This window comes from Oncorhynchus nerka, linkage group LG8 (assembly GCF_034236695.1).
Source record: "Oncorhynchus nerka isolate Pitt River linkage group LG8, Oner_Uvic_2.0, whole genome shotgun sequence".
Lineage (NCBI taxonomy): Eukaryota > Metazoa > Chordata > Actinopteri > Salmoniformes > Salmonidae > Oncorhynchus > Oncorhynchus nerka.
The window spans coordinates 20,342,470-20,367,682 of NC_088403.1; the positions used below are offsets into that span (position 1 = coordinate 20,342,470).

A 25,213-nucleotide genomic window follows, 5' to 3' on the forward strand; every position below is an offset into this window, starting at 1 on the left:
TCTCTCTCCGAGTCCCGTGTCTGTCTCTCTCCGAGTCCCGTGTGTCCGAGTCCCGTGTCTGTCTCTCTCTCTCTCCGAGTCCCGTGTCTGTCTCTCTCTCTCTCCGAGTCCCGTGTCTCTCTCTCCGAGTCCCGTGTCTGTCTCTCTCTCTCCGAGTCCCGTGTCTGTCTCTCTCTCCGAGTCCCGTGTGTCTCTCTCTCTCTCTCCGAGTCCCGTGTCTGTCTCTCTCTCCGAGTCCCGTGTCTCTCTCTCTCTCTCCGAGTCCCGTGTCTCTCTCTCTCTCTCCGAGTCCCGTGTCTCTCTCTCTCTCTCTCTGTCCCGTGTCTGTCTCTCTCTCCGAGTCCCGTGTGTCTCTCTCTCTCTCTCTCCGAGTCCCGTGTCTGTCTCTCTCTCTCCGAGTCCCGTGTCTGTCTCTCTCTCCGAGTCCCGTGTCTGTCTCTCTCTCTCCGAGTCCCGTGTCTGTCTCTCTCTCTCCGAGTCCCGTGTCTGTCTCTCTCTCTCCGAGTCCCGTGTCTGTCTCTCTCTCTCCGAGTCCCGTGTCTGTCTCTCTCTCCGAGTCCCGTGTGTCTCTCTCTCTCTCTCCGAGTCCCGTGTCTGTCGCTCTCTCTCTCTCCGAGTCCCGTGTCTGTCTCTCTCTCTCTCTCTCTCCGAGTCCCGTGTCTGTCTCTCTCTCTCTGTCCGAGTCCCGTGTCTGTCTCTCTCTCCGAGTCCGTGTCTGTCTCTCTCTCTCCGAGTCCCGTGTCTCTCTCTCTCCGAGTCCCGTGTCTGTCTCTCTCTCTCCGAGTCCCGTGTCTGTCTCTCTCTCTCCGAGTCCGTGTCTGTCTCTCGTCCCGTGTCTCTCTCTCTCTCTCTCTCCGAGTCCCGTGTCTGTCGCTCTCTCTCTCGAGTCCCGTGTCTGAGTCCGTGTCTGTCTCTCTCTCTCTGTCCGAGTCCCGTGTCTGTCTCTCTCTCTCTCCGAGTCCCGTGTCTGTCTCTCTCTCTGAGTCCCGTGTCTGTCTGTCTCTCTGAGTCCCGTGTCTGTCTGTCTCTCTGAGTCCCGTGTCTGTCTCTCTCTCTCCGAGTCCCGTGTCTGTCTCTCTCTCTCCGAGTCCCGTGTCTGTCTCTCTCTCCGAGTCCCGTCTGTCTCTCTCTCTCTCTCCGAGTCCCGTGTCTGTCTCTCTCTCTCTCTCTCTCCGAGTCCCATGTCTGTCTCTCTCTCTCAGAGTCCCGTGTCTGTCTCTCTCTCTCTCTCCGAGTCCCGTGTCTGTCTCTCTCTCTGAGTCCCGTGTCTGTCTGTCTCTCTGAGTCCCGTGTCTGTCTGTCTCTCTGAGTCCCGTGTCTGTCTGTCTCTCTGAGTCCCGTGTCTGTCTGTCTCTCTGAGTCCCGTGTCTCTCTGAGTCCCGTGTCTGTCTGTCTCTCTGAGTCCCGTGTCTGTCTGTCTCTCTGAGTCCCGTGTCTGTCTCTCTCTCTCTCTCCGAGTCCCGTGTCTCTCTCTCTCTCTCCGAGTCCCGTGTCTGTCTCTCTCTCTCTCTCCGTGTCTCTCTCTCCGAGTCCGTGTGTCTCTCTCTCTCTCTCCGAGTCCCGTGTCTGTCTCTCTCTCTCTCCGAGTCCCGTGTCTGTCTCTCTCTCTCTCTCCGAGTCCCGTGTCTGTCTCCCGTGTCTGTCTCTCTCTCTCCGAGTCCCGTGTCTGTCTCTCTCTCTCCGAGTCCCGTGTGTCTCTCTCTCTCCGAGTCCCGTGTCTGTCTCTCTCTCCGAGTCCGTGTGTCTCTCTCCGAGTCCCGTGTCTCTCTCTCTCCGAGTCCGTGTCTGTCTCTCTCTCTCTCTCTCCGAGTCCCGTGTCTGTCTCTCTCTCCGAGTCCCGTGTGTCTGTCGTGTCTGTCTCTCTCTCTCGAGTCCCGTGTCTGTCTCTCCGAGTCCCGTGTCTGTCTCTCTCTCTCCGAGTCCCGTGTCTGTCTCTCTCTCTCCGAGTCCCGTGTCTGTCTCTCTCTCTCCGAGTCCCGTGTCTGTCTCTCTCTCTCCGAGTCCCGTGTCTGTCTCTCTCTCCGAGTCCGTGTCTGTCTCTCTCCGAGTCCCGTGTGTCTCTCTCTCTCTCTCCGAGTCCCGTGTCTGTCTCTCTCTCTCTCTGTCCCGTGTCTGTCTCTCTCTCTCTCTCCGAGTCCCGTGTCTGTCTCTCTCTCTCTGTCCGAGTCCCGTGTCTGTCTCTCTCTCTCTCCGAGTCCCGTGTCTGTCTCTCTCTCTCCGAGTCCGTGTCTGTCTCTCTCTCTCTCCGAGTCCGTGTCTCTCTCTCTCTCTCCGAGTCCCGTGTCTCTCTCTCTCTCCGAGTCCCGTGTGTCCGAGTCCCGTGTCTCTCTCTCTCTCCGAGTCCCGTGTCTCTCTCTCTCTCTCCGAGTCCCGTGTCTCTCTCTCTCCGAGTCCGTGTCTGTCTCTCTCTCTCTCCGAGTCCGTGTCTGAGTCCCGTGTCTGTCTCTCTCTCTCTCGAGTCCCTCTGTCTCTCTCTCCGAGTCCCGTGTCTGTCTCTCTCTCTCTGTCCCGTGTCTGTCTCTCTCTCTGTCGAGTCTCTCTCCGAGTCCCGTGGACTCTGTCCGTGTCTGTCTCTCTCTCTCTCCGAGTCCCGTGTCTGTCTCTCTCTCTCTCCGAGTCCCGTGTCTGTCTCTCTCTCTCTCCGAGTCCCGTGTCTGTCTCTCTCTCCGAGTCCCGTGTCTCTCTCTCTCTCTCCGAGTCCCGTGTCTCTCTCTCTCTCTGAGTCCCGTGTCTGTCTCTCTCTCTCTCTCCGAGTCCCGTGTCTGTCTCTCTCTCTCTCTCCGAGTCCCGTGTCTGTCTCTCTCTCTCCGAGTCCCGTGTCTGTCTCTCTCTCTGTCAGAGTCCCGTGTCTCTCTCTCTCTCTCTCCGAGTCCCGTGTCTGTCTCTCTCTCTCCGAGTCCCGTGTGTCTCTCTCTCTCCGAGTCCCGTGTGTCTCTCTCTCTCTCCGAGTCCCGTGTCTCTCTCTCCGAGTCCCGTGTCTCTCTCTCTCTCTCCGAGTCCCGTGTCTCTCTCTCTCTCTCTCTCCGAGTCCCGTGTCTGTCTCTCTCTCCGAGTCCCGTGTGTCTCTCTCTCTCTCTCTCCGAGTCCCGTGTCTGTCTCTCTCTCTCCGAGTCCCGTGTCTGTCTCTCTCTCCGAGTCCCGTGTCTGTCTCTCTCTCTCCGAGTCCCGTGTCTGTCTCTCTCTCTCCGAGTCCCGTGTCTGTCTCTCTCTCTCCGAGTCCCGTGTCTCTCTCTCCCGTGTCTGTCGCTCTCTCTCTCCGAGTCCCGTGTCTGTCGCTCTCTCTCTCTCCGAGTCCCGTGTCTGTCTCTCTCTCTCTCCGAGTCCCGTGTCTGTCTCTCTCTCTCGAGTCCCGTGTCTGTCTCTCTCTCTCCGAGTCCCGTGTCTGTCTCTCTCTCTCTCCGAGTCCCGTGTCTCTCTCTCTCTCTGTCGTGTCTCTCTCTCTCTCTCCGAGTCCCGTGTCTCTCTCTCTCTCTCCGAGTCCCTCTCTCTCTCTCCGAGTCCCGTGTCTCTCTCTCTCTCCGAGTGTCTCTCTCTCTCCGAGTCCCGTGTCTGTCGAGTCGTGTCTGTCTCTCTCTCTCTCTCCGAGTCCCGTGTCTGTCTCTCTCTCTCCGAGTCCCGTGTCTGTCTCTCTCTCTCTCCGAGTCCCGTGTGTCTCTCTCTCTGTCCGAGTCCCGTGTCTGTCTCTCTCTCTCTCCGAGTCCCGTGTCTCTCTCTCTCTCCGAGTCCCGTGTCTGTCTCTCTCTCTCTCCGAGTCCCGTGTCTCTCTCTCTCTCTCTGAGTCCGTGTCTGTCTCTCTCTCTCTCTCCGAGTCCCGTGTCTGTCTCTCTCTCTCTCTCCGAGTCCGTGTCTGTCTCTCTCTCCGAGTCCGTGTCTGTCCCGTGTGTCTCTCTCTCTCTCTCTCCGAGTCCGTGTCTGTCTCTCTCTCTCGGGTCCCGTGTGTCTCTGTCGTGTCTCTCTCTCCGAGTCCCGTGTGTCTCTCTCTCTCTCTCCGAGTCCCGTGTCTGTCTCTCTCTCTCCGAGTCCCGTGTCTGTCTCTCTCTCTCCGAGTCCCGTGTCTGTCTCTCTCTCCGTGAGTCTCGTGTCTCTCTCTCTCCGAGTCCCGTGTCTCTCTCTCTCCGAGTCCGTGTCTGTCTCTCTCTCTCCGAGTCCCGTGTCTGTCTCTCTCCGAGTCTCCGAGTCTCGTGTCTGTCTCTCTCTCCGAGTCCCGTGTCCGAGTCCCGTGTCTCTCTCTCTCTCCGAGTCCGTGTCTCTCTCTCTCTCTCCGAGTCCCGTGTCTGTCTCTCTCTCTCTCTCCGAGTCCCGTGTCTGTCTCTCTCTCTGTCCGAGTCCCGTGTCTGTCTCTCTCTCTGTCAGAGTCCCGTGTCTGTCTCTCTCTCTGTCCGAGTCCCGTGTCTCTCTCTCTCTCTCTCCGAGTCCCGTGTCTGTCTCTCTCTCTCCGAGTCCCGTGTGTCTCTCTCTCTCTCCGAGTCCCGTGTCTGTCTCTCTCTCCGAGTCCCGTGTGTCTCTCTCTCTCTCTCCGAGTCCCGTGTCTGTCTCTCTCTCTCCGAGTCCCGTGTCTGTCTCTCTCTCTCCGAGTCCCGTGTCTGTCTCTCTCTCCGAGTCCCGTGTGTCTCTCTCTCTCTCTCCGAGTCCTGTGTGTCTCTCTCTCTCTCTCCGAGTCCCGTGTCTGTCTCTCTCTCTCCGAGTCCCGTGTCTCTCTCTCTCTCTCCGAGTCCCGTGTCTGTCTCTCTCTCTCTCTCCGAGTCCCGTGTCTGTCTCTCTCTCTCTCCGAGTCCCGTGTCTGTCTCTCTCTCTCTCTCTGAGTCCCGTGTCTGTCTCTCTCTCTCTCCGAGTCCCGTGTCTCTCTCTCTCTCTCTCTCCGAGTCCCGTGTCTGTCTCTCTGTCCGAGTCCCGTGTCTGTCTCTGACGTATGTACTCAGGTTGTCATGAACAGGTAATGGATCTACTTGTTATCACGTTTTAATGTCGTTGCTTTTAACGCTCAACAAGACGTTTGTTCCCCCAGCGTGGCTAAGTGGCCACCAGAGAGGTTTACAATGTCCCCAAGTCAGTCCCAGTCGTGGTGGCAGAGAGGAAGGATGTCTCAACCAGCAGCATGTCTTTCAGCCCGTCAGATTGAAATGTGCAGCGAATGATCAGAAAAGCTTTTTGAGATTGTAAATACAGACGCAATAAGCTGTCGCCGAGTAGTGGCCGACTTTACGCGCCATCAATACAACTGGCATCAATATCCCTCTTGTGTTCTACCAAGTGTGTGTGTCCACAGCTGTGTGTGTGAGACTAATATATTTGGCCCCATAGAACCATAATTCCATTCCCTATTGACCTGTATGTTCTGTACCTCTTTACTCTGGTAGTGAATAGTGCTGCTGAATGGTAATGTAATGGATTGTATTATCGGTCCAGTTTGACACATTGAAATTGAATATCTACTCAATTGCTCAAATTAAGCAAGTGATTTTCTTTGGCAGCCCATAGTGAAAAGGATGCTCCTGATGGATAACACACACAGTCCTATTTACTCTGATTAGTACCAAACATCCCACTGCTCTACTTCTTTTCCCCCACATTGTTCAATTTCTCCTCCTCTCCTCTCCGTTTCTCCTTCTCCCTCTCTCCATTTCTCCTTCTCTCCATTTCTCCTTCTCCCTCTCTCCATTTCTCCTTCTCCCTCTCTCCATTTCTCCTTCTCTCCATTTCTCCTTCTCTCCATTTCTCCTTCTCCCTCTCTCCATTTCTCCTTCTCCCTCTCTCCATTTCTCCTTCTCCCTCTCTCCATTTCTCCTTCTCCCTCTCTCCATTTCTCCTTCTCCCTCTCTCCGTTTCTCCTTCTCCCTCTCTCCGTTTCTCCTTCTCCCTCTCTCCATTTCTCCTTCTCCCTCTCTCCATTTCTCCTTCTCCTTCTCTCCATTTCTCCTTCTCCCTCTCTCCATTTCTCCTTCTCCCTCTCTCCATTTCTCCTTCTCCCTCTCTCCATTTCTCCTTCTCCCTCTCCATTTCTCCTTCTCCCTCTCTCCGTTTCTCCTTCTCTCCTCTCTCATTTCTCCTTCTCTCCATTTCTCCTTCTCCCTCTCTCCATTTCTCCCTCTCTCCATTTCTCCTTCTCTCCATTTCTCCTTCTCCCTCTCTCCGTTTCTCCTTCTCCCTCTCTCCATTTCTCCTTCTCTCCGTTTCTCCTTCTCCCTCTCTCCGTTTCTCCTTCTCCTCTCCATTTCTCCTTCTCTCCATTTCTCCTTCTCCTTCTCTCCATTTCTCCTTCTCCCTCTCTCCATTTCTCCTTCTCTCCATTTCTCCTTCTCCCTCTCTCCATTTCTCCTTCTCTCCATTTCTCCTTCTCTCCATTTCTCCTTCTCCCTCTCTCCATTTCTCCTTCTCTCCGTTTCTCCTTCTCCCTCTCTCCGTTTCTCCTTCTCCCTCTCCATTTCTCCTTCTCTCCATTTCTCCTTCTCCTTCTCTCCATTTCTCCTTCTCCCTCTCTCCGTTTCTCCTTCTCCCTCTCTCCGTTTCTCCTTCTCCCTCTCTCCATTTCTCCTTCTCTCCATTTCTCCTTCTCCCTCTCTCCATTTCTCCTTCTCCCTCTCTCCATTTCTCCTTCTCTCCGTTTCTCCTCCTCTCCTCTCTGTTTCTCCTTCTCCCTCTCTCCATTTCTCCCTCTCTCCATTTCTCCTTCTCCCTCTCTCCATTTCTCCTTCTCCCTCTCTCTGTTTCTCCTTCTCCCTCTCTCCATTTCTCCTTCTCTCCATTTCTCCTTCTCCCTCTCTCCATTTCTCCTTCTCTCCATTTCTCCTTCTCCCTCTCTCCATTTCTCCTTCTCTCCATTTCTCCTTCTCCCTCTCTCCATTTCTCCTTCTCTCCATTTCTCCTTCTCCCTCTCTCCATTTCTCCCCTCCATCCACTCATTTACACTCTCAATTTTTGTCTGACATCGAGCGTTGGGGTGCTGACATTTTTTGGGCCTGTAGTTTGTGAAGACCCAGTGAGGGGTGGAGAGGATAATGAGCATCAGCCTGTCTGAAGAGAGAGCGCTGCCTGCTCCCTGCTAGCTCCAGCTCACTACAGACCTTTCCCTCCACTCACCCCCCTCACCTCCCTGCTTGACATTTAAGTTGTAGGAGGTGCAGTGTGTCTATAATAGCCTGGTTGTATAACTGGCAGGCCAGTTAGAGAGGTGGGAATGGGGAGGAAGGGAGAGAAGGGGAGGGAAGAGAGAGGGAAATTGGGGAGGGGGGGAGAGAAGGGGAGGGGAGAGGGGAGAAATAGAGGGGGGGGAAAAGATGAGGAACTTGTCATCCGTTGTCAATCCTTGTCTATCTGTCCTCTTAACACCATGTTGAGGACGTAACATTGGCACATAAACACACCTTGAGTCAGTGTATGTATACTGAACCAGACAGACACATGGTAGTGTACTGTAGCAGTAGTGTGGGGAGGGATCCTGCAGTCACACTTCAACTTATCCATTTAAACATAACATCCAACCCCATTTAACCAAGCATGCCTAGACAGGTCAGAAAGCCTCAGAACCCCCCTACGAGGCAGCATTACTTAACATGACCCCCTCGCCTTCTCTCAAACCCCCCCAAGACCCAGCTAGGAGCTTGGGGAGAAAGCAGGAAACACGGCCTATGTTTGTCCCTGTTTCCACCGCGGCGTGTTGTCATTATTGTGTTTAATCAAAGTGCAGATTATGCTCTCATTAAAAAGCTTTTTACTTTGACTGTGGATACAAGGCACAGAGGAGCAAGGCAAAGTCATTTGCGTCAGATTTCCCACGGGGGCCCACAGAGGCTAAGCAGCCAGTGTCTTAATCGTTTGACTTTCTCCAGTATGTCTTCTCCACACCTGGCCTCTCTCTTCTCTCTCTCTCTCCCACTCTGCCGTCAGAGGGGAAAAACAACGCCATATTGATTTGTCTTTCTCTCCTCCCACGCTTTATGAAACAAAACGTAATGAATAGGTAATTCTCCTGAATAGGCAGGTTTTGGTTATTGTCTCCAAAGGGCTAATGTTGTTAAATACCCGGCACTTTGTCAGCAGCAGGGTTAGCACCACAGGGAATGCAATTTGGCTCGCACTAATTGCAAAAGATTTTGAAAATGTGTGGGAACTTCACTCTATGACGGTATTGAAGTCTGGTAGATGAAGTTTGGACTCGATACTGAAATAGAAAATCTTTTAAAGGCCTTTTAAGGTTGTTGTTGGCGTAGTTTACTATTATACTATTCAATTATGGATCTGCTCCAGCTAATCATGGATGTGTTTTGTTATAGAACTATGAGATGTTCCTCAGCTGTCCCCTAAAAAACATTCATGGCCTATTAGTTTTCCAGCTCAGTCACTTTCCGACTTTTCTTTTCCTAACTTTTTGAAACGCTAATTTTCATGACCTTTATATTCCAGTACTTTTCCAGTCCTTTCATATGGTGTCCCTGTAAACGGGCCTCCATGGCTCAGAGACCAATGGGATCAATCTGGGGGTCCTGAGTCGTCTTGGAGGTCTAACCACGGAGTGTCTCCGCTGGGTGTAATTGTGCATGAAAGATGAGCGCGGCGGCGGTGACCAAAACAGCGCGAAGGCCAACTGACAGTGAGAGAGCTGCCACATCAGCTGTGTTCGTGCGAGCTCAAGGCTCTCAGATCGATAGCGAGCTCAGGGGCCTCCAATGATCTGTCTATTTAAGGACAGGAGAGTGTCTCCTGCTTCAGAGCACCCTCCTCGCTTTCTCTAATAGAATCCCAAACCTAATCCCGATACAGTACATTAACCCAGTCTCATTTCTCCCTCCTCTTCTGTCTCCTCCCTCTTCTCTCTGGCAGGTGGAGGTGGAAGTAGAGAGTATGGACAAGGCTGGTAACTTCATCGGCTGGCTTCACATCGAGGGGGTCAACCTATCGGTGGCGCTGGTAGAGAACGCCCTATCAAAGGTCCACTTCACGGCCGAGCGTAGCTCCTACTACAAGACCCTGGTATCCGGAGAGGAGGCCTCTCGTCTCAGGAAAGACAAGGTAAGTCCTCAGTTTTCCCCGTGTTTTTCTTTGTTAGCGTTTTGGGGTTATATATGGAATGTGTGATTCTCTTTATTATAGTTTATATAGCATTCTTTGTTAGCCCTGAGGGGGCTTTTGTTTGTTAGTGTTTTGGGGTTAACAATCTTTGTTAGCCCTGAGGGGGCTTTTGTTTGTTAGTGTTTTGGGGTTAACAATCTTTGTTAGCCCTGAGGGGGCTTTTGTTTGTTAGTGTTTTGGGGTTAACAATCTTTGTTAGCCCTGAGGGTGCTTTTGTTTGTTAGTGTTTTTGGGTTAACAATCTTTGTTAGCCCTGAGGGTGCTTTTGTTTGTTAGTGTTTTGGGGTTAAAAATCTTTGTAAGCCCTGGGGGCATTTTTGTTTGTTAGCACTTAACCATTAGCATCAGGCTTAGTTTGCATGGGCTTTAGGGCTCATCCTAACTAGAGGTCTTCACGTATCCACCTGTACCCGAATACTGGAGACCCGATCCCAGGTCCAGATCCAGAATTCCTAATGAATCCACGTGTCTGGTATGATCTGATATGATTGTCACAGGTCTGGGTATGATCTGTTATGATTGTCAAGGGTCTGGTTATGATCTGACATGATTGTCACGGGTCTGGGTATGATCTGTTATGATTGTCAAGGGTCTGGGTATGATCTGTTATGATTGTCACGGGTCTGGGTATGATCTGTTATGATTGTCACAGGTCTGGTTATGATCTGTTATGATTGTCACAGGTCTGGTTATGATCTGTTATGATTGTCAAGGGTCTGGGTATGATCTGTTATGATTGTCACGGGTCTGGGTATGATCTGTTATGATTGTCACAGGTCTGGTTATGATCTGTTATGATTGTCACGGGTCTGGTTATGATCTGTTATGATTGTCACGGGTCTGGTTATGATCTGTTATGATTGTCAAGGGTCTGGTTATGATCTGTTATGATTGTCACGGGTCTGGTTATGATCTGTTATGATTGTCAAGGGTCTGGGTATGATCTGTTATGATTGTCACAGGTCTGGTTATGATCTGTTATGATTGTCACAGGTCTGGTTATGATCTGTTATGATTGTCAAGGGTCTGGTTATGATCTGTTATGATTGTCACGGGTCTGGTTATGATCTGTTATGATTGTCAAGGGTCTGGTTATGATCTGTTATGATTGTCACGGGTCTGGTTATGATCTGTTATGATTGTCAAGGGTCTGGGTATGATCTGTTATGATTGTCACGGGTCTGGTTATGATCTGTTATGATTGTCACAGGTCTGGTTATGATCTGTTATGATTGTCACGGGTCTGGTTATGATCTGTTATGATTGTCACAGGTCTGGTTATGAGCTGTTATGATTGTCACAGGTCTGGTTATGAGCTGTTATGATTGTCACTTGCCACGGGTCTGGTTATGATCTGATATGATTGTCACGGGTCTGGTTATGATCTGACATGATTGTCACGGGTCTGGGTATGATCTGTTATGATTGTCACGGGTCTGGGTATGATCTGTTATGATTGTCACGGGTCTGGTTATGATCTGTTATGATTGTCACGGGGCTGGTTATGAGCTGTTATGATTGTCACTTGTCACGGGTCTGGTTATGATCTGATATGATTGTCAGGCATCTGGGTATGATCTGTTATGATTGTCACAGGTCTGGTTATGATCTGATATGGTTGTCACGGGTCTGGTTATGATCTGTTATGATTGTCACGGGTCTGGTTATGATCTGTTATGATTGTCAAGGGTCTGGTTATGATCTGTTATGATTGTCACGGGTCTGGTTATGATCTGTTATGATTGTCAAGGGTCTGGTTATGATCTGTTATGATTGTCACAGGTCTGGTTATGATCTGTTATGATTGTCACAGGTCTGGTTATGATCTGTTATGATTGTCAAGGGTCTGGGTATGATCTGTTATGATTGTCACGGGTCTGGTTATGATCTGTTATGATTGTCAAGGGTCTGGTTATGATCTGTTATGATTGTCACGGGTCTGGTTATGATCTGTTATGATTGTCAAGGGTCTGGTTATGATCTGTTATGATTGTCACGGGTCTGGTTATGATCTGTTATGATTGTCAAGGGTCTGGGTATGATCTGTTATGATTGTCACGGGTCTGGTTATGATCTGTTATGATTGTCACAGGTCTGGTTATGAGCTGTTATGATTGTCACGGGTCTGGTTATGATCTGTTATGATTGTCACAGGTCTGGTTATGAGCTGTTATGATTGTCACAGGTCTGGTTATGAGCTGTTATGATTGTCACTTGCCACGGGTCTGGTTATGATCTGATATGATTGTCACGGGTCTGGTTATGATCTGACATGATTGTCACGGGTCTGGGTATGATCTGTTATGATTGTCACGGGTCTGGGTATGATCTGTTATGATTGTCACGGGTCTGGTTATGATCTGTTATGATTGTCACGGGGCTGGTTATGAGCTGTTATGATTGTCACTTGTCACGGGTCTGGTTATGATCTGATATGATTGTCAGGCATCTGGGTATGATCTGTTATGATTGTCACAGGTCTGGTTATGATCTGATATGGTTGTCACGGGTCTGGGTATGATCTGATATGATTGCTACGGGTCTGGTTATGATCTGATATGAATGTCACGGGTCTGGGTATGATCTGTTATGATTGCCACTTGTCATGGGTCTGGTTATGATCTGACATGATTGTCACGGGTCTGTGTATGATCTGATATGATTGTCACGGGTCTGGGTATGATCTGATATGATTGCTACGGGTCTGGTTATGATCTGATATTGTCACGGTCTGGTGATGATCTGATATTGTCACGGGTCTGGGTATGATCTGATATGATTGCTACGGGTCTGGTTATGATCTGATATTGTCACGGGTCTGGTTATGATCTGATATTGTCACGGTCTGGTTATGATCTGATATTGTCACGGTCTGGTTATGATCTGATATTGTCACGGGTCTGGTTATGATCTGATATTGTCACGGGTCTGGTTATGATCTGATATTGTCACGGGTCTGGTTATGATCTGATATTGTCACGGGTCTGGTTATGATCTGATATTGTCACGGGTCTGGTTATGATCTGATATTGTCACGGGTCTGGTTATGATCTGATATTGTCACGGTCTGGTTATGATCTGATATTGTCACGGGTCTGGTTATGACCTGATATGATCATTTGGAATAGGGTTAGTATTTGTGGAAAAGTTGGGCTAGTTAGCTAGAAGACATGGACTCCAAGACTAGTTGGTATCACAATGTCCAGTGGACTTGGGCACCAAGACCAGTACTAGTTGACATCACTCAGTTCCTGTCTTAACTTTAAACAGCTAGTTAGCATGAATGCTATGGTTAGCAACACAGTTAAAAAGGCTTTTCATAATATCTGCTTAGAGACCGTGTCCTTGTGTTAGAAATCTGTCAACCCTTCATCATACTATATCAATTTCCTCCAAAAACATCAATCTCATCTGTTGCATGGAGAAAGCCAGCCAATGATGAGAGTGGTGAGACTGATGCTACGTCATTGGGGAGGAGAATTGCCACATATTCCCCCGTTATCATTGACGCCTCCTTTCCCTTCCTATCGCAGGCCTTTGATGGATGGAGGCCCTCTCTCTTAGTGATCCCAATCTCTCCCTCCATTTTCATTATGCCAGATGAATTCAGTCCTGGGCCAGCTGTCTCGCCCGTCCTCTATCCCCGCTACCACTCTCTCTACCTCTCCCTGCTATGCCCAACGCTTTGGGAAGCTGCCGCATCTGCTTTTCTCCTATCATTGGAATGATCTACTGCTGGAGCCAAGCAGGGACTGTGTTCCCTGTCCTTCCTCTGAATCCATCACGGCTCTAGCAGCACTATATGAGAAACATCCATCTGAGTGGTGGTGATAGGGAGTGAACCTGGGGCCGGAGTACAAAGTAAATCTAATCTCCCACGATGTGCCATGGATGCACGTCGTCTGCTGAGGCGACGGTGAGGAGAGAGCTCTTTTTGGCCTCCCTACCAGTCTGTCCCTCTCCATCGTCTGTCCAGGAGTACAGGCCAGATTGGCTTCGTGTTTCAGACCTGACCTGATTGAGAGCAGAGCTTAAGAGGGCAACAGTGAGATTCTTTCTTTCTCTACTTGGCCTAACCGTCAGTTGTGGCTGTTGAGGGCTGTGATTGTGTCTGAAGTGGGTTTCCCTGAGTGGCATTGAGCCGAAAGACAACGCCCCCCGTGTGTGTACGTGTATATATGTGTGTGGGGCAGAGGTTTGTGTGCTGTGTACATCCTGGGGGTCAGACGAGAGGCGGAGGGGTTGTGGATATAATTAACCCTTCGGGACCTGGCAGAGGAAAAGCTGAGCGCTCTGCTTTTTTTCTTTCTTCTGAAGTGCAGCCGGGCCGTCCTTCGCTAGGTGTACCATCCTCCTCTCTCGTCTTCCTCTTCTTCCCCCTCTCTCTCTTTTTATTGCCCCCCCTGGCTGTGGATATGGGAGAAATTGTTGTTGCTGTGTCAGGCGTATCCCCCGACAAGAAAGGGGGCTTGGCGTAATGAAGTGGACTCTGAGGGGTCCAGAGAAACCCTCATTAAAGTTTCCACCGCTGGGGGAGCAGGGACCGGCGCATGAGGGGGGGGGGGGGGGGGTGTTGTTCCTAAAACTAAACTGCTTAGCTCGAGTGACTCCCGTCGATATGAGGTTTTCTTTGCGCGACGACGCCAATGGGAGCAGGTCGTTACGGTTGAAATGAAAGCACTCAAAGTTGTCTGCTTCTGTTTTTATCTTTATGGCCATCAGCATATTTGGGCTCCGAGATCAGCATCTCTTAAATTGATGTCTGCCTCCGTTATGCAAGACTCAGCTCAACCGTGTCCCATTTAGATAGGAAGGTCAAGGCCTGGTCACACCACATGCCTAATTCTGTTCTGCCACATCTATCTGGATGAGCGGTTGCATCATTTTGAGACGTAATGCACTACAGATAGACTTGTGGTCAGAGCTGTCTCTCTAGCTTCTTGCCTTGACAAATTAACTGCTAATCTTCACCCCAAACCCCTAACATGACTTAACCACTGTCTAGAGAATAGATGTATCAAGTTTTTACTTAAGCAATAAGGCACAAGGGGGTTTGTGGTATAGGGCCAATAAACCACGGCCAAGGGCTGTTTTGAAGCACGACGCATCGCGGAGTGCCTGCATACAGCCCTTAGCCGTGGTATAATGGCCATATACCACAAACCCCCGAGGTGCCTTATTGCTTAACTTCTTGCGTCGAGCCAACCCGGATCCGGGATCACGACTACAGCCTCAAGCCCATTACCATAACGCAACGTTAACTATTCATGAAAATCGCAAATGAAATGAAATCAATATGCTTGCTCTCATGCTTAGCCTTTTGTTAACAACACTGTCATCTCAGATTTTCAAAAATATGCTTCTCAACCATAGCAAACTAGCATTTAGCATTTAGCGTTAGCATTTAGCGTTAGCATTTAGCGTTAGCATTAGCAGGCAACATTTTCACAAAAACCAGCAAAAACATTCAATAAATAATTTACCTTTGAAGAAGTTCGGATGTTTTCAATGAGGAGACTCTCAGTTAGATAGAAAATGTTCAGTTTTCCTGAAAGATTATTTGTGCAGGAGAAATCGGTCCGTTTTCTGCGTCATGTTTGGCTACCAAAAAAAAACGAAAATTCATTCATCCAAACGCCAAACTTTCTTCCACATTAACTCCATAATATCGACTGAAACATGGTAAACGTTGTTTAGAATCAATCCTCAAGGTGTTTTTCACATATCTCTTCATGATATATCATTCCTGGAAGTCTCCTCTGTCTCAATCACATGGATGAATGCGAGCAGCTTGGAGATTACGCAACAATTTCAACAAAGGACACCGGGCGGACCCCTGGTAAATGTAGTCTCTTATGGCCAATCTTCCAATGATATGCCTACAAATACGTCACAATGCTGCAGACAACTTGGAGAAACGATAGAAAGGGCAGGCTTTCACAGCCATATAAGGAGACAATGTAAAACAGAGCCTCAAAAATCCTGCTCATTTCCTGTTTGAAGTTTCATCTTGGTTTCGCCTGTAGCATTAGTTCTGGGGCACTCACAGATAATATCTTTGCAGTTTTGGAAACGTCAGAGTTTTGTCTTTCCAAGGCTGTCAATTCCATGCATAGTCGAGCATCTTTTCGTGACAAAATATTGCGCTTAAAACGGGCACGTCTTTTTATCCAATAATGAAATAGCGCCCCCATAGGTTGAAGAGGTTAAGTAAAAATGTGATACATCTATTCTCTAGACAGTGGTTAAGTCATGTTAGGGGTTTGGGTTGAAGATTAACAGTTAATTTGTTAAACTGTTTACTAACGGAATTATAGCAGTAAAAATAAGTGTTTATACGTGGTATGCGGTCTGATATACCATGATTGTCAGCCAATCAGCTTAATTCGTGTTACGTTGTTTTAACAAAGCACTACTCATTTTATTCCTATGCCCCGGTCCATTTTAATGCCTTCTCTTGTTTGTTTTGTGAAAGCATTCTTGTGTACCGGGACTTCTCTCTGGATGGTGGAAGAATCTCATTCCTGCTTACAAAGCATCACTGTAAACAACGTCTGCTGAAATCCTGTATCCTGCTGCCGAACAAGTGCCATTGCATTTGTTTATGTGTTACACTCCCACTATTCACATGCTGGGAGAGCGAGAGGGGACGGTGGGTTTTGTACACCCGCTCAAAGTGGAACGGAGCAACAAAAAAAATCTATTCAGGCCTAGTTTTACGAGTTCCCAAAGAATGAGGTCGGTAAGGGCACCGGTGCACCTCTAGGGACAATCACAAGAACACTCACACAAACACAAAAAATGAAAGTGTTCTGAAATGAAGAGAGACTGGGAGAAAAGAACAATCAGTTCAAAATACCAAAGCTCTCTTTTTGTTTTTGTTGCTATGCAGCCCAGTGGGTTTTATTGTCCTCCTTAGTTGTTGTTGACTTGCAATTCTGGCTCTTGTCAATGTTTGACTCCTCCATGGGAGCCCCACCCCCTGCCTCAGCACACCCAGCCAGTAGGCTGTGATAGAGGAAAAAACTAACACACTGATAATTGGAGCGGCCTAATTATGAAGAAGTAAATCAAGAATGGGTCCTTGATAAAACCAGAGCCCCTGTTTCTGTTGAGCAAGACGTTTTCTGCTGTAATTACCCGGTAGTGAAAGAGATTAGCTTCCTCTGATAGGCCTTCAGAGAGCGAGAGAGAGGAGGAGGGACGAGCAAGATTATATGACCTTCCTGGTGATCCCCCTATCTTAGTCCCTTTTTTCTGCCTTCTACAGAGACCACTCCCCATCCATCCTCCCTTTGTTCTCTCATCTTTCCCCAGTCTTCCCTCCCTCCCTCCCGACCTCCCTCCCGACCTCCCTCCCGACCTCCCTCCCTCCCGACCTCCCTCCCTCATCATCCTCGTAATACCTCTAATTAACTGGAATCATGCTTCTTCACAAATGCAGTCATGACTTTATTCCCCTGAACTTCCTTCCTTCATCTGACAGTGGGCTGTGTTGTCGGCTGTACTGTTTCGTGTGAATACCATTTTGAGAGTCTCTGGCACCTGCATTGCCCGTGACCTTTTAAGAACGGCAGAATTCCTGGGGAGGTAAAGCTTGGCCGCTGTACTGTCTCGTTTCACATCCGTCCGTCAACGTGCATCCGTCTGTCTGAGAATTTAAAAGTTCCCCTGGTTTGACGTTGGAACTCCTCCCAAACTGCGTCCTTGAGGAAGACTGATTGAAGTACATAATCCTGTTTCAGCTGGGTTTTTGGGAGGAATCCAAGCGTTAGGAGAGACTAATGTTCCACCGCCTCAGGGGCTGTTTGAATACCCAGAGCTACTAGCCAGAGCGTCTCTGGTAATGTAAGGGAAATCAACGTTAACATGTCCCATGTTTGGCCGACAAGCACTGTAAGCATGTCCTGATTTTTTTGTTGGTACACAGCAATCTTAACTCTTGCTCACCATTACCAACACTGAGTCACACAAATGGTCAAGTGGCTTGCTTCTTAAGCCAAAACGTTTCCACGTAATCAAAAATCATCCCATTTCTTCCTCTCTATGGGTTGTCAATTACGTATTATTTTTTAGAAGTGTTGTCAGAAATAGCCCCAAAGCTTTGGAGATCTCCCCATGGCCCTATCTGCACAGGCTGATCCACAGTCAGCACATTACACACCTGGCTAAACAAGAACAAGCAGAGAATGAATCAAGATAATTGGGGTTTTAGTGAACCTAATATGCCTGTGTCTTCTTCCTGAGCACATTCTGGGGGAAGTGTACCTTGGTTTACTATATTCAATACTCTGGATTAGCCTAGTGATAGCATTTAATCTCTTCCCCTAGCGTTATTACCATTTATTGGTGTTACTATGGTAGCCTAGTGATAGCATTTCATCTCTTTCCCTAGCATTATTACCATTTATTGGTGTTACTATGGTAGCCTAATGATAGCATTTCATCTCTTTCCCTAGCGTTATTACCATTTATTGGTGTTACTATGATAGCCTACTGATAGCATTTCATCTCTTTCCCTAGCGTTATTACCATTTATTGGTGTTACTATGGTAGCCTAGTGATAGCATTTCATCTCTTTCCCTAGCGTTATTACCATTTATTGGTGTTACTATGGTAGCCTAGTGATAGCATTTCATCTCTTTCCCTAGCGATATTAACATTTATTGGTGTTACTATGATAGCCTAGTGATAGCATTTCATCTCTTTCCCTAGCATTATTACCATTTATTGGTGTTACTATGGTAGCCTAGTGATAGCATTTCATCTCTTTCCCTAGCGTTATTACCATTTATTGGTGTTACTATGGTAGCCTAGTGATAGCATTTCATCTCTTTCCCTAGCGTTATTACCATTTATTGGTGTTACTATGGTAGCCTAGTGATAGCATTTCATCTCTTTCCCTAGCATTATTATCATTTATTGGTGTTATTATGGTAGCCTAGTGATAGCATTTCATCTCTTTCCCTAGCATTATTACCATTTATTGGTGTTACTATGGTAGCCTAGTGATAGCATTTAATCTCTTTCCCTAGCATTATTACCATTTATTGGTGTTATTATGGAAAAACATACTTGTCTGGCCGTTTTGTCAGTCAAGGGGATTTACATGGAATCAACATAACTAGGCTGTATCATGTGGTAATTAAAAATTACCTGTATAGAGGGCATACCGTTACATACAAGGACTCCTGTTGTTGCTCTTCCAAGGAACAGGCCGTCTCTCCATCTATTAGTACCTTCCTCAAAGCAGGGTTCATGCTTTCTTTTTCTCCCTCGGAGGGAGATCCTATTGCAATCACCATGGCGATACCTCAAAAACGCACTGGGGATTATTATTAAACAGCTCATTTGGAGTCGTTTGTGAACTAATGAGCGAATTCCAGAGCCAATCCGCTTGAAATTTCAGGTGCTCCTTCTTCAATTTAGCTCCCCTTTTAACGGAAATCCCTCTCTCTCTCTCAGCCGGCAAGTTATTACTTTTTATTCAGCCATTTTATTCAGGCCCAGGTCTCTTTCCGTTAGCGTTGTGAAGACGCTCTGCACGGATGTGATATCATTATCATTTTTTTTTCATATCAAATGTCATTAGGCAGTGTGAAGAATTGAGACTAATTGCGTCTCAGGGTAGACAAGTGATTATATATATATGACCATTACGGTCATCACTTCTCACCGCTGTCATTGTTACCTGCTTATTTAACAAATGGAGGGCAGTCGGTGTCAGACAGGAGCCACGGCAGCGACACAGAGAATGAAAGAAAGAGTTATCCAATTAGACACCCCCCTTCACACCAAATACCTGGAAAGCACATTGAGAGCCACTGGAAGCAGCCACAGAGGCTGTTGGGCTATTCACACAGCGCCTCACCAAACCTCTGGTTTTCATTTCCAAAGCAACCTATAACCTTTCACATAAACCCTGTTGGTTGAATCAAGTGGGTGAGCTGATGTTGGAGTCTGAGCATGAATGGAAGTTGACCGGCTCATCCTCTCTCCTGTCAGTCTGATGACTAGGCAGGAGCACCTGTGTTATTGACCCAAAATGGCCGTCCCAACTCTACCCAGCAACAACAGGAAGATCATTGATTGGGTCCAAATGGACAGCCTCTACAAAGACACTGCTGACATGGTACTGTTGAAGTGGGAGATGTGTCAAACATCCTGTCAAAGAATCATTAAACCCAACTGAAACATGTAAACCAGGACATTTGAGATGATGTCAACATGCTGTCCAACAGCACGTACTGTTTCCCACGGAATACAACAACAACAACAACAACAAAGTGGTGGGACATTGTTTTTGCGTCACCGGACTCCACATTTGGCTAATTCTTTCAGTTAGCGTCTGTCTGCGGTGGATTAGAGCGAGGGGTAATATGATGATAGAAAGTAGAACTTGTGTAATACATTCCCCCTCGCATCCTTTCTCAAGCGCTGGGCTCTGGCAGCTTGTTTGCATTGCGATGCCGAGTGATTCTTGGAGCGGTATCAAAACAATCTGTCATAACCAGTGAACTTTGAATAGACACAAGAAAGCTCTTTACCTTTCGCTATAGCGCGAACTCTGCCTCAACTGCTAAGCCCCTCATTTTAAATGAATGAGTGTGGGCCACTGCCATCGTTGTACTCTTGTGTCTTTCTCTCTGTGTAAACATACACTGAAGTATGAGGGGGATATTAAGGGAGACATCCTCTTTAACATCCTGTGTGTGCTTCCTGGTTGCTTTGAATAATGCAGGGCTATGGAGGGTGCTGTGCCAGGGACACAGGTTTCATTGGGTCTACTGTACTGGGAGTGAGGCTTTGAGGAAGGTTGGAAGTAAAAACTAGTCTTCAGTGTTTCCGCTAGATTGTTTTGGTCAAGACGGGATGCCATTTTTTTTATCTTCCCAGAATCTCTCCAGAAACAATGCAAGCGATAGTAGGGAAAACACTGATGAAACAATGCAAGCGATAGTAGGGAAAACACTGATGAAACAATGCAAGCAATAGTAGGGAAAACACTGATGAAACAATGCAAGCGATAGTAGGGAAAACACTGATGAAACAATGCAAGCGATAGTAGGGAAAACACTGATGAAACAATGCAAGCGATAGTAGGGAAAACACTGATGAAACAATGCAAGCGATAGTAGGGAAAACACTGATGAAACAATGCAAGCGATAGTAGGGAAAACACTGATGAAACAATGCAAGCGATAGTAGGGAAAACACTGATGAAACAATGCAAGCGATAGTAGGGAAAACACTGATGAAACAATGCAAGCGATAGTAGGGAAAACACTGATGAAACAATGCAAGCGATAGTAGGGAAAACACTGATGAAACAATGCAAGCGATAGTAGGGAAAACACTGATTTTGAAACAATGAAACAATCCCAAAGTAGGGAAAACACTGTTGAAACAATGATCCCAAAGTAGTCAAAACACTGATGAAATAATAATCCCATAGTAGGAAAACACTGATGAAACAATAATCGATAAGGGAAAACACTGATGAAACAATAATCCCAAAGTAGTCAGGGAAAACAGTAGGATGAAACAATAATCCCAAAGTAGTCAAAACATTGTTGAAACAATGATCCCAAAGTAGGAAAACACTAGTTTTAATAATAATCCCAAAGTAGTCAAAAACAGTAGTTTTAATAATAATCCCAAAGTAGTCAGACATTCGTTTTAATAATAATCCCAAAGTAGTCAAAGACAGTAGGTTTAATAATAATCCCAAAGTAGTCAGACAGTAGGTTTAATAATGATCCCAAAGTAGTCAGACAGTAGGTTTAATAATGATCCCAAAGTAGTCAAAGACATTAGTTTTAATAATGATCCCAAAGTAGTCAAAGACATTAGGTTTAATAATAATCCCAAAGTAGTCAAAGACATTAGTTTTAATAATGATCCCAAAGTAGTCAAAGACATTAGTTTTAATAATAATCCCAAAGTAGTCAAAGACAGTAGTTTTAATAATAATCCCAAAGTAGTCAAAGACAGTAGTTTTAATAATAATCCCAAAGTAGTCAGACAGTAGGTTTAATAATGATCCCAAAGTAGTCAAAGACAGTAGTTTTAATAATAATCCCAAATTAGTTAAAGACATTAGTTTTTACATTAATGATTAATTTGTTATCTGGTTTCCGTTATAGGCCGGCTGCTCATTAGCACAATGGCCAACCCCATGATTATCGAAAACTTCAACAAGCATTTCTCAACGGCTGGCCATGCCTTCCGCCTGGCTACTCCAACCTCGGCCAACAGCTCCACCCCCCCCGCAGCTACTCGCCCAAGCCTCTCCAGGTTCTCCTTTACCCAAATCCAGAGGGCAGATGTTCTGAAAGAGCTGCAAAACCTGGACCCGTACAAATCAGATGGGCTTGACAATCTGGACCCTCTATTCCTGAAACTATCCGCCGCCATTGTCGCAACCCCTATTACCAGCCTGTTCAACCTCTCTTTCATATCGTCTGAGATCCCCAAGGATTGGAAAGCTGCCGCAGTCATCACCCTCTTCAAAGGGGGAGACACCCTGGACCCAAACTGTTACAGACCTATATCCATCCTGCCCTGCCTATCTAAGGTCTTCGAAAGCCAAGTCAACAAACAGGTCACTGACCATCTCGAATCCCACCGTACCTTCTCCGCTGTGCAATCTGGTTTCCGAGCCGGTCACGGGTGCACCTCAGCCACACTCAAGGTACTAAACGATATCATAACCGCCATCGATAAAAGACAGTACTGTGCAGCCGTCTTCATCGACCTTGCCAAGGCTTTCGACTCTGTCAATCACCATATTCTTATCGGCAGACTCAGTAGCCTCGGTTTTTCGGATGACTGCCTTGCCTGGTTCACCAATTACTTTGCAGACAGAGTTCAGTGTGTAAAATCGGAGGGCATGCTGTCCGGTCCTCTGGCAGTCTCTATGGGGGTGCCACAGGGTTCAATTCTCGGGCCGACTCTTTTCTCTGTATATATCAATGATGTTGCTCTTGCTGCGGGCGATTCCCTGATCCACCTCTACGCAGACGAGACCATTCTATATACTTCCGGCCCGTCCTTGGACACTGTGCTATCTAACCTCCAAACGAGCTTCAATGCCATACAACACTCCTTCCGTGACCTCCAACTGCTCTTAAACGCTAGTAAAACCAAATGCATGCTTTTCAACCGATCGCTGCCTGCACCCGCATGCCCGACTAGCATCACCACCCTGGATGGTTCCGACCTTGAATATGTGGACATCTATAAGTACCTAGGTGTCTGGCTAGACTGTAAACTCTCCTTCCAGACTCATATCAAACATCTCCAATCGGAAATCAAATCAAGAGTCGGCTTTCTATTCCGCAACAAAGCCTCCTTCACTCACGCCGCCAAACTTACCCTAGTAAAACTGACTATCCTACCGATCCTTGACTTTGGCGATGTCATCTACAAAATTGCTTCCAACACTCTACTCAGCAAACTGGATGCAGTTTATCACAGTGCCATCCGTTTTGTCACTAAAGCACCTTATACCACCCACCACTGCGACTTGAATGCTCTAGTCGGCTGGCCCTCGCTACATATTCGTCGCCAGACCCACTGGCTCCAGGTCATCTACAAGTCCATGCTAGGTAAAGCTCCGCCTTATCTCAGTTCACTGGTCACGATGGCAACACCCATCCGTAGCACGCGCTCCAGCAGGTGTATCTCACTGATCATCCCTAAAGCCAACACCTCATTTGGCCGCCTTTCGTTCCAGTACTCTGCTGCCTGTGACTGGAACGAATTGCAAAAATCGCTGAAGTTGGAGACTTTTATCTCCCTCACCAACTTCAAACATCTGCTATCTGAGCAGCTAAACGATCGCTGCAGCTGTACATAGTCTATTGGTAAATAGCCCACCCATTTCACCTACCTCATCCCCATACTGTTTTTATTTATTTACTTTTCTGCTCTTTTGCACACCAATATCTCTACCTGTACATGACCATCTGATCATTTATCACTCCAGTGTTAATCTGCAAAATTGTAATTATTCGCCTACCCTCATGCCTTTTGCACACAATGTATATAGACTCCCCTTTTTTTTTCTCTTTTTTTTTCTACTGTGTTATTGACATGTTAATTGTTTATTCCATGTGTAACTCTGTGTTGTCTGTTCACACTGCTATGCTTTATCTTGGCCAGGTCGCAGTTGCAAATGAGAACTTGTTCTCAACTAGCCTACCTGGTTAAATAAAGGTGAAATAAAAAAGAAATACAAAATAAAACATGAAACGTACACATAACATATCCTCCTATCCCACCCCAGCCATATGTCTGTGTTGTGGTTGAAAGGCTATTTGATAAGGGCTGCGACTCTTAGTTAATGAAATGCCTTTGGCCCCTCAGGCGTTTGCCCTGCGCAGTCAGGAATACATGGGCTGTTTATATGCTGAGGTCTGTACGCAGGCTCTGTTTGTGATGTGTGTGGCGCAGCGACATGGTCACATGCTGTCCCATAGGAGCAATGCTGTTGCGCTACAGTCATCCCTTTGCAATAGATGGCCCTATTGTGAGTGGTGTGGTTTCAGGGCACCCCTCCTTCTGTGGGTAATCACAGGTACACACCACAGAAATAACCCTAGTCATGTAGTAGTCGAACCATCTACCCCAAGGCTGTGTGTGTGTTGTCGGTGACAGGGGGACACAGAGTGTGTGTAAAGGGCTCTTTCCAGTGCCTTGACTGGTGGACACAATGGGGGATGTGACCTGTAGGAGACCCAGCGCTGTTGGCATGATGAGGAAGAGGACTCTGTCTACCACATTTAGTTCCCTATTGTGTGTGTATGTGGTAGTTGTGTGTGTGTGTGTGTGTGTGGTAGTTGTATGTGTGTGTGCAGGTGAATATACATTGTGTGTCTATACTGACTGAGTGCCCCTGCCCTCTTTACTCTCCCACAAAGGCTAAGAGCTGACAGAGGACATTTCATACCGCTAACACGTTATATAATCTGATTCTCTGCCCTGCCCTGCGCGCACACACACACACACACACACACACACACATGAATACAGAGAGACTCACATGCACGCACAATATGAACATACACATAATTAGACCTGCATTCTCTCTCACACACACACACACACACACACACACACACACACACACACTCCACTCCCCCAGGGACGTGGCTCTCTTCTGCAGGCGACAGGCTTGGCCCCCTGGTACCCCGCGGCGCCAGAAATAAAGGTGGAGGGAGAACTGTGTGTATATCCCCATATCTCCTCCTCATTCAGATCTAGGCTGCAGCACTCTGTCAGCTCTGCAACTCTCAGCCCTCACTGCCTGTGGAGTGTGTGTTGTTTTATGTGTGTTTGTGTGGCTGTGAGTGCGTGCAGTTGTCTGTTTGACTGTGTCCTTGGCCCACCACTCGCCCTTCTCCAGTCATCCGCGGGATTCCTGCAGGCTCTTATAGCCGAGGTCCTCTGGGGCAGGTTTGCGGCTGCTCTTGGTCTTCCCGTGCAGAAAGAACGCACCCCCCCACACCTTCTCCCCCCAGTTTGCTGTTGGGTGATGTTGGGGATAGGAAGTTAAGGGGGAGAAGGGGAGCACACATTGTTGTGGGGAGCGTAATGAGGGATGACATTGTGAATTGCATTACTGCTGGTTAACACATGCTTGGGTATGCAGACTGTAAAAGAGAGGGAACACAAACCCTGCACTGCCTGCCTTACTGACTGCCTTACTGCTTGCCTTACAGCCTGCCTTCCTGTTCATGGGGGCTTTCCTCTTTCTTCTCCTTCTCCTCCTCCCTGCTCTCTCATCTCTCCCTTGCTCTTTTCTCATAACCCCCCATTCATCCAAGCTGACTTAATCGGGCGTGTAAGGGTGAAGGATGCATGTTGACGGTGGTGGTGCATTTTGTCCCTCCTGGGACACCATAGGGGATCTTCCGCCCCGGACTGGTCCTTCCTTATTTTCCTCCAAAGGAAGGAATGAGATGAGTTTTGAAAGCAGCAACGTGATATTATGACATCATATTAGGTCAGCCAAGCTGTCTTCATCAGGGTATAATCACAAACACTGTGGGATGACTCGTTTATATAGTGTCAAAAGACACAGGTGTCTGTAATCATGGCCAGGAGTGGCCTAATATCATTGGTTAATAATCAAATATTAAAA

At 47.6% G+C, this 25,213-nt stretch overlaps 1 protein-coding gene across 1 annotated transcript in view; it reads left to right on the top strand.

The window, feature by feature from the left end:
- Positions 1-8,795: 8,795 nt before the first annotated feature.
- The window catches only part of LOC135572881 (staphylococcal nuclease domain-containing protein 1-like), a 126,590-nt gene continuing 110,172 nt past the window's right edge, over positions 8,796-25,213 (top strand). Inside the window, exon 1 of the mRNA XM_065021503.1 lies at positions 8,796-9,006. Coding sequence (XP_064877575.1) covers positions 8,839-9,006 — 168 coding nt within the window. The 5' untranslated portion in view covers positions 8,796-8,838. The remainder of the gene's footprint in view (positions 9,007-25,213) is intronic.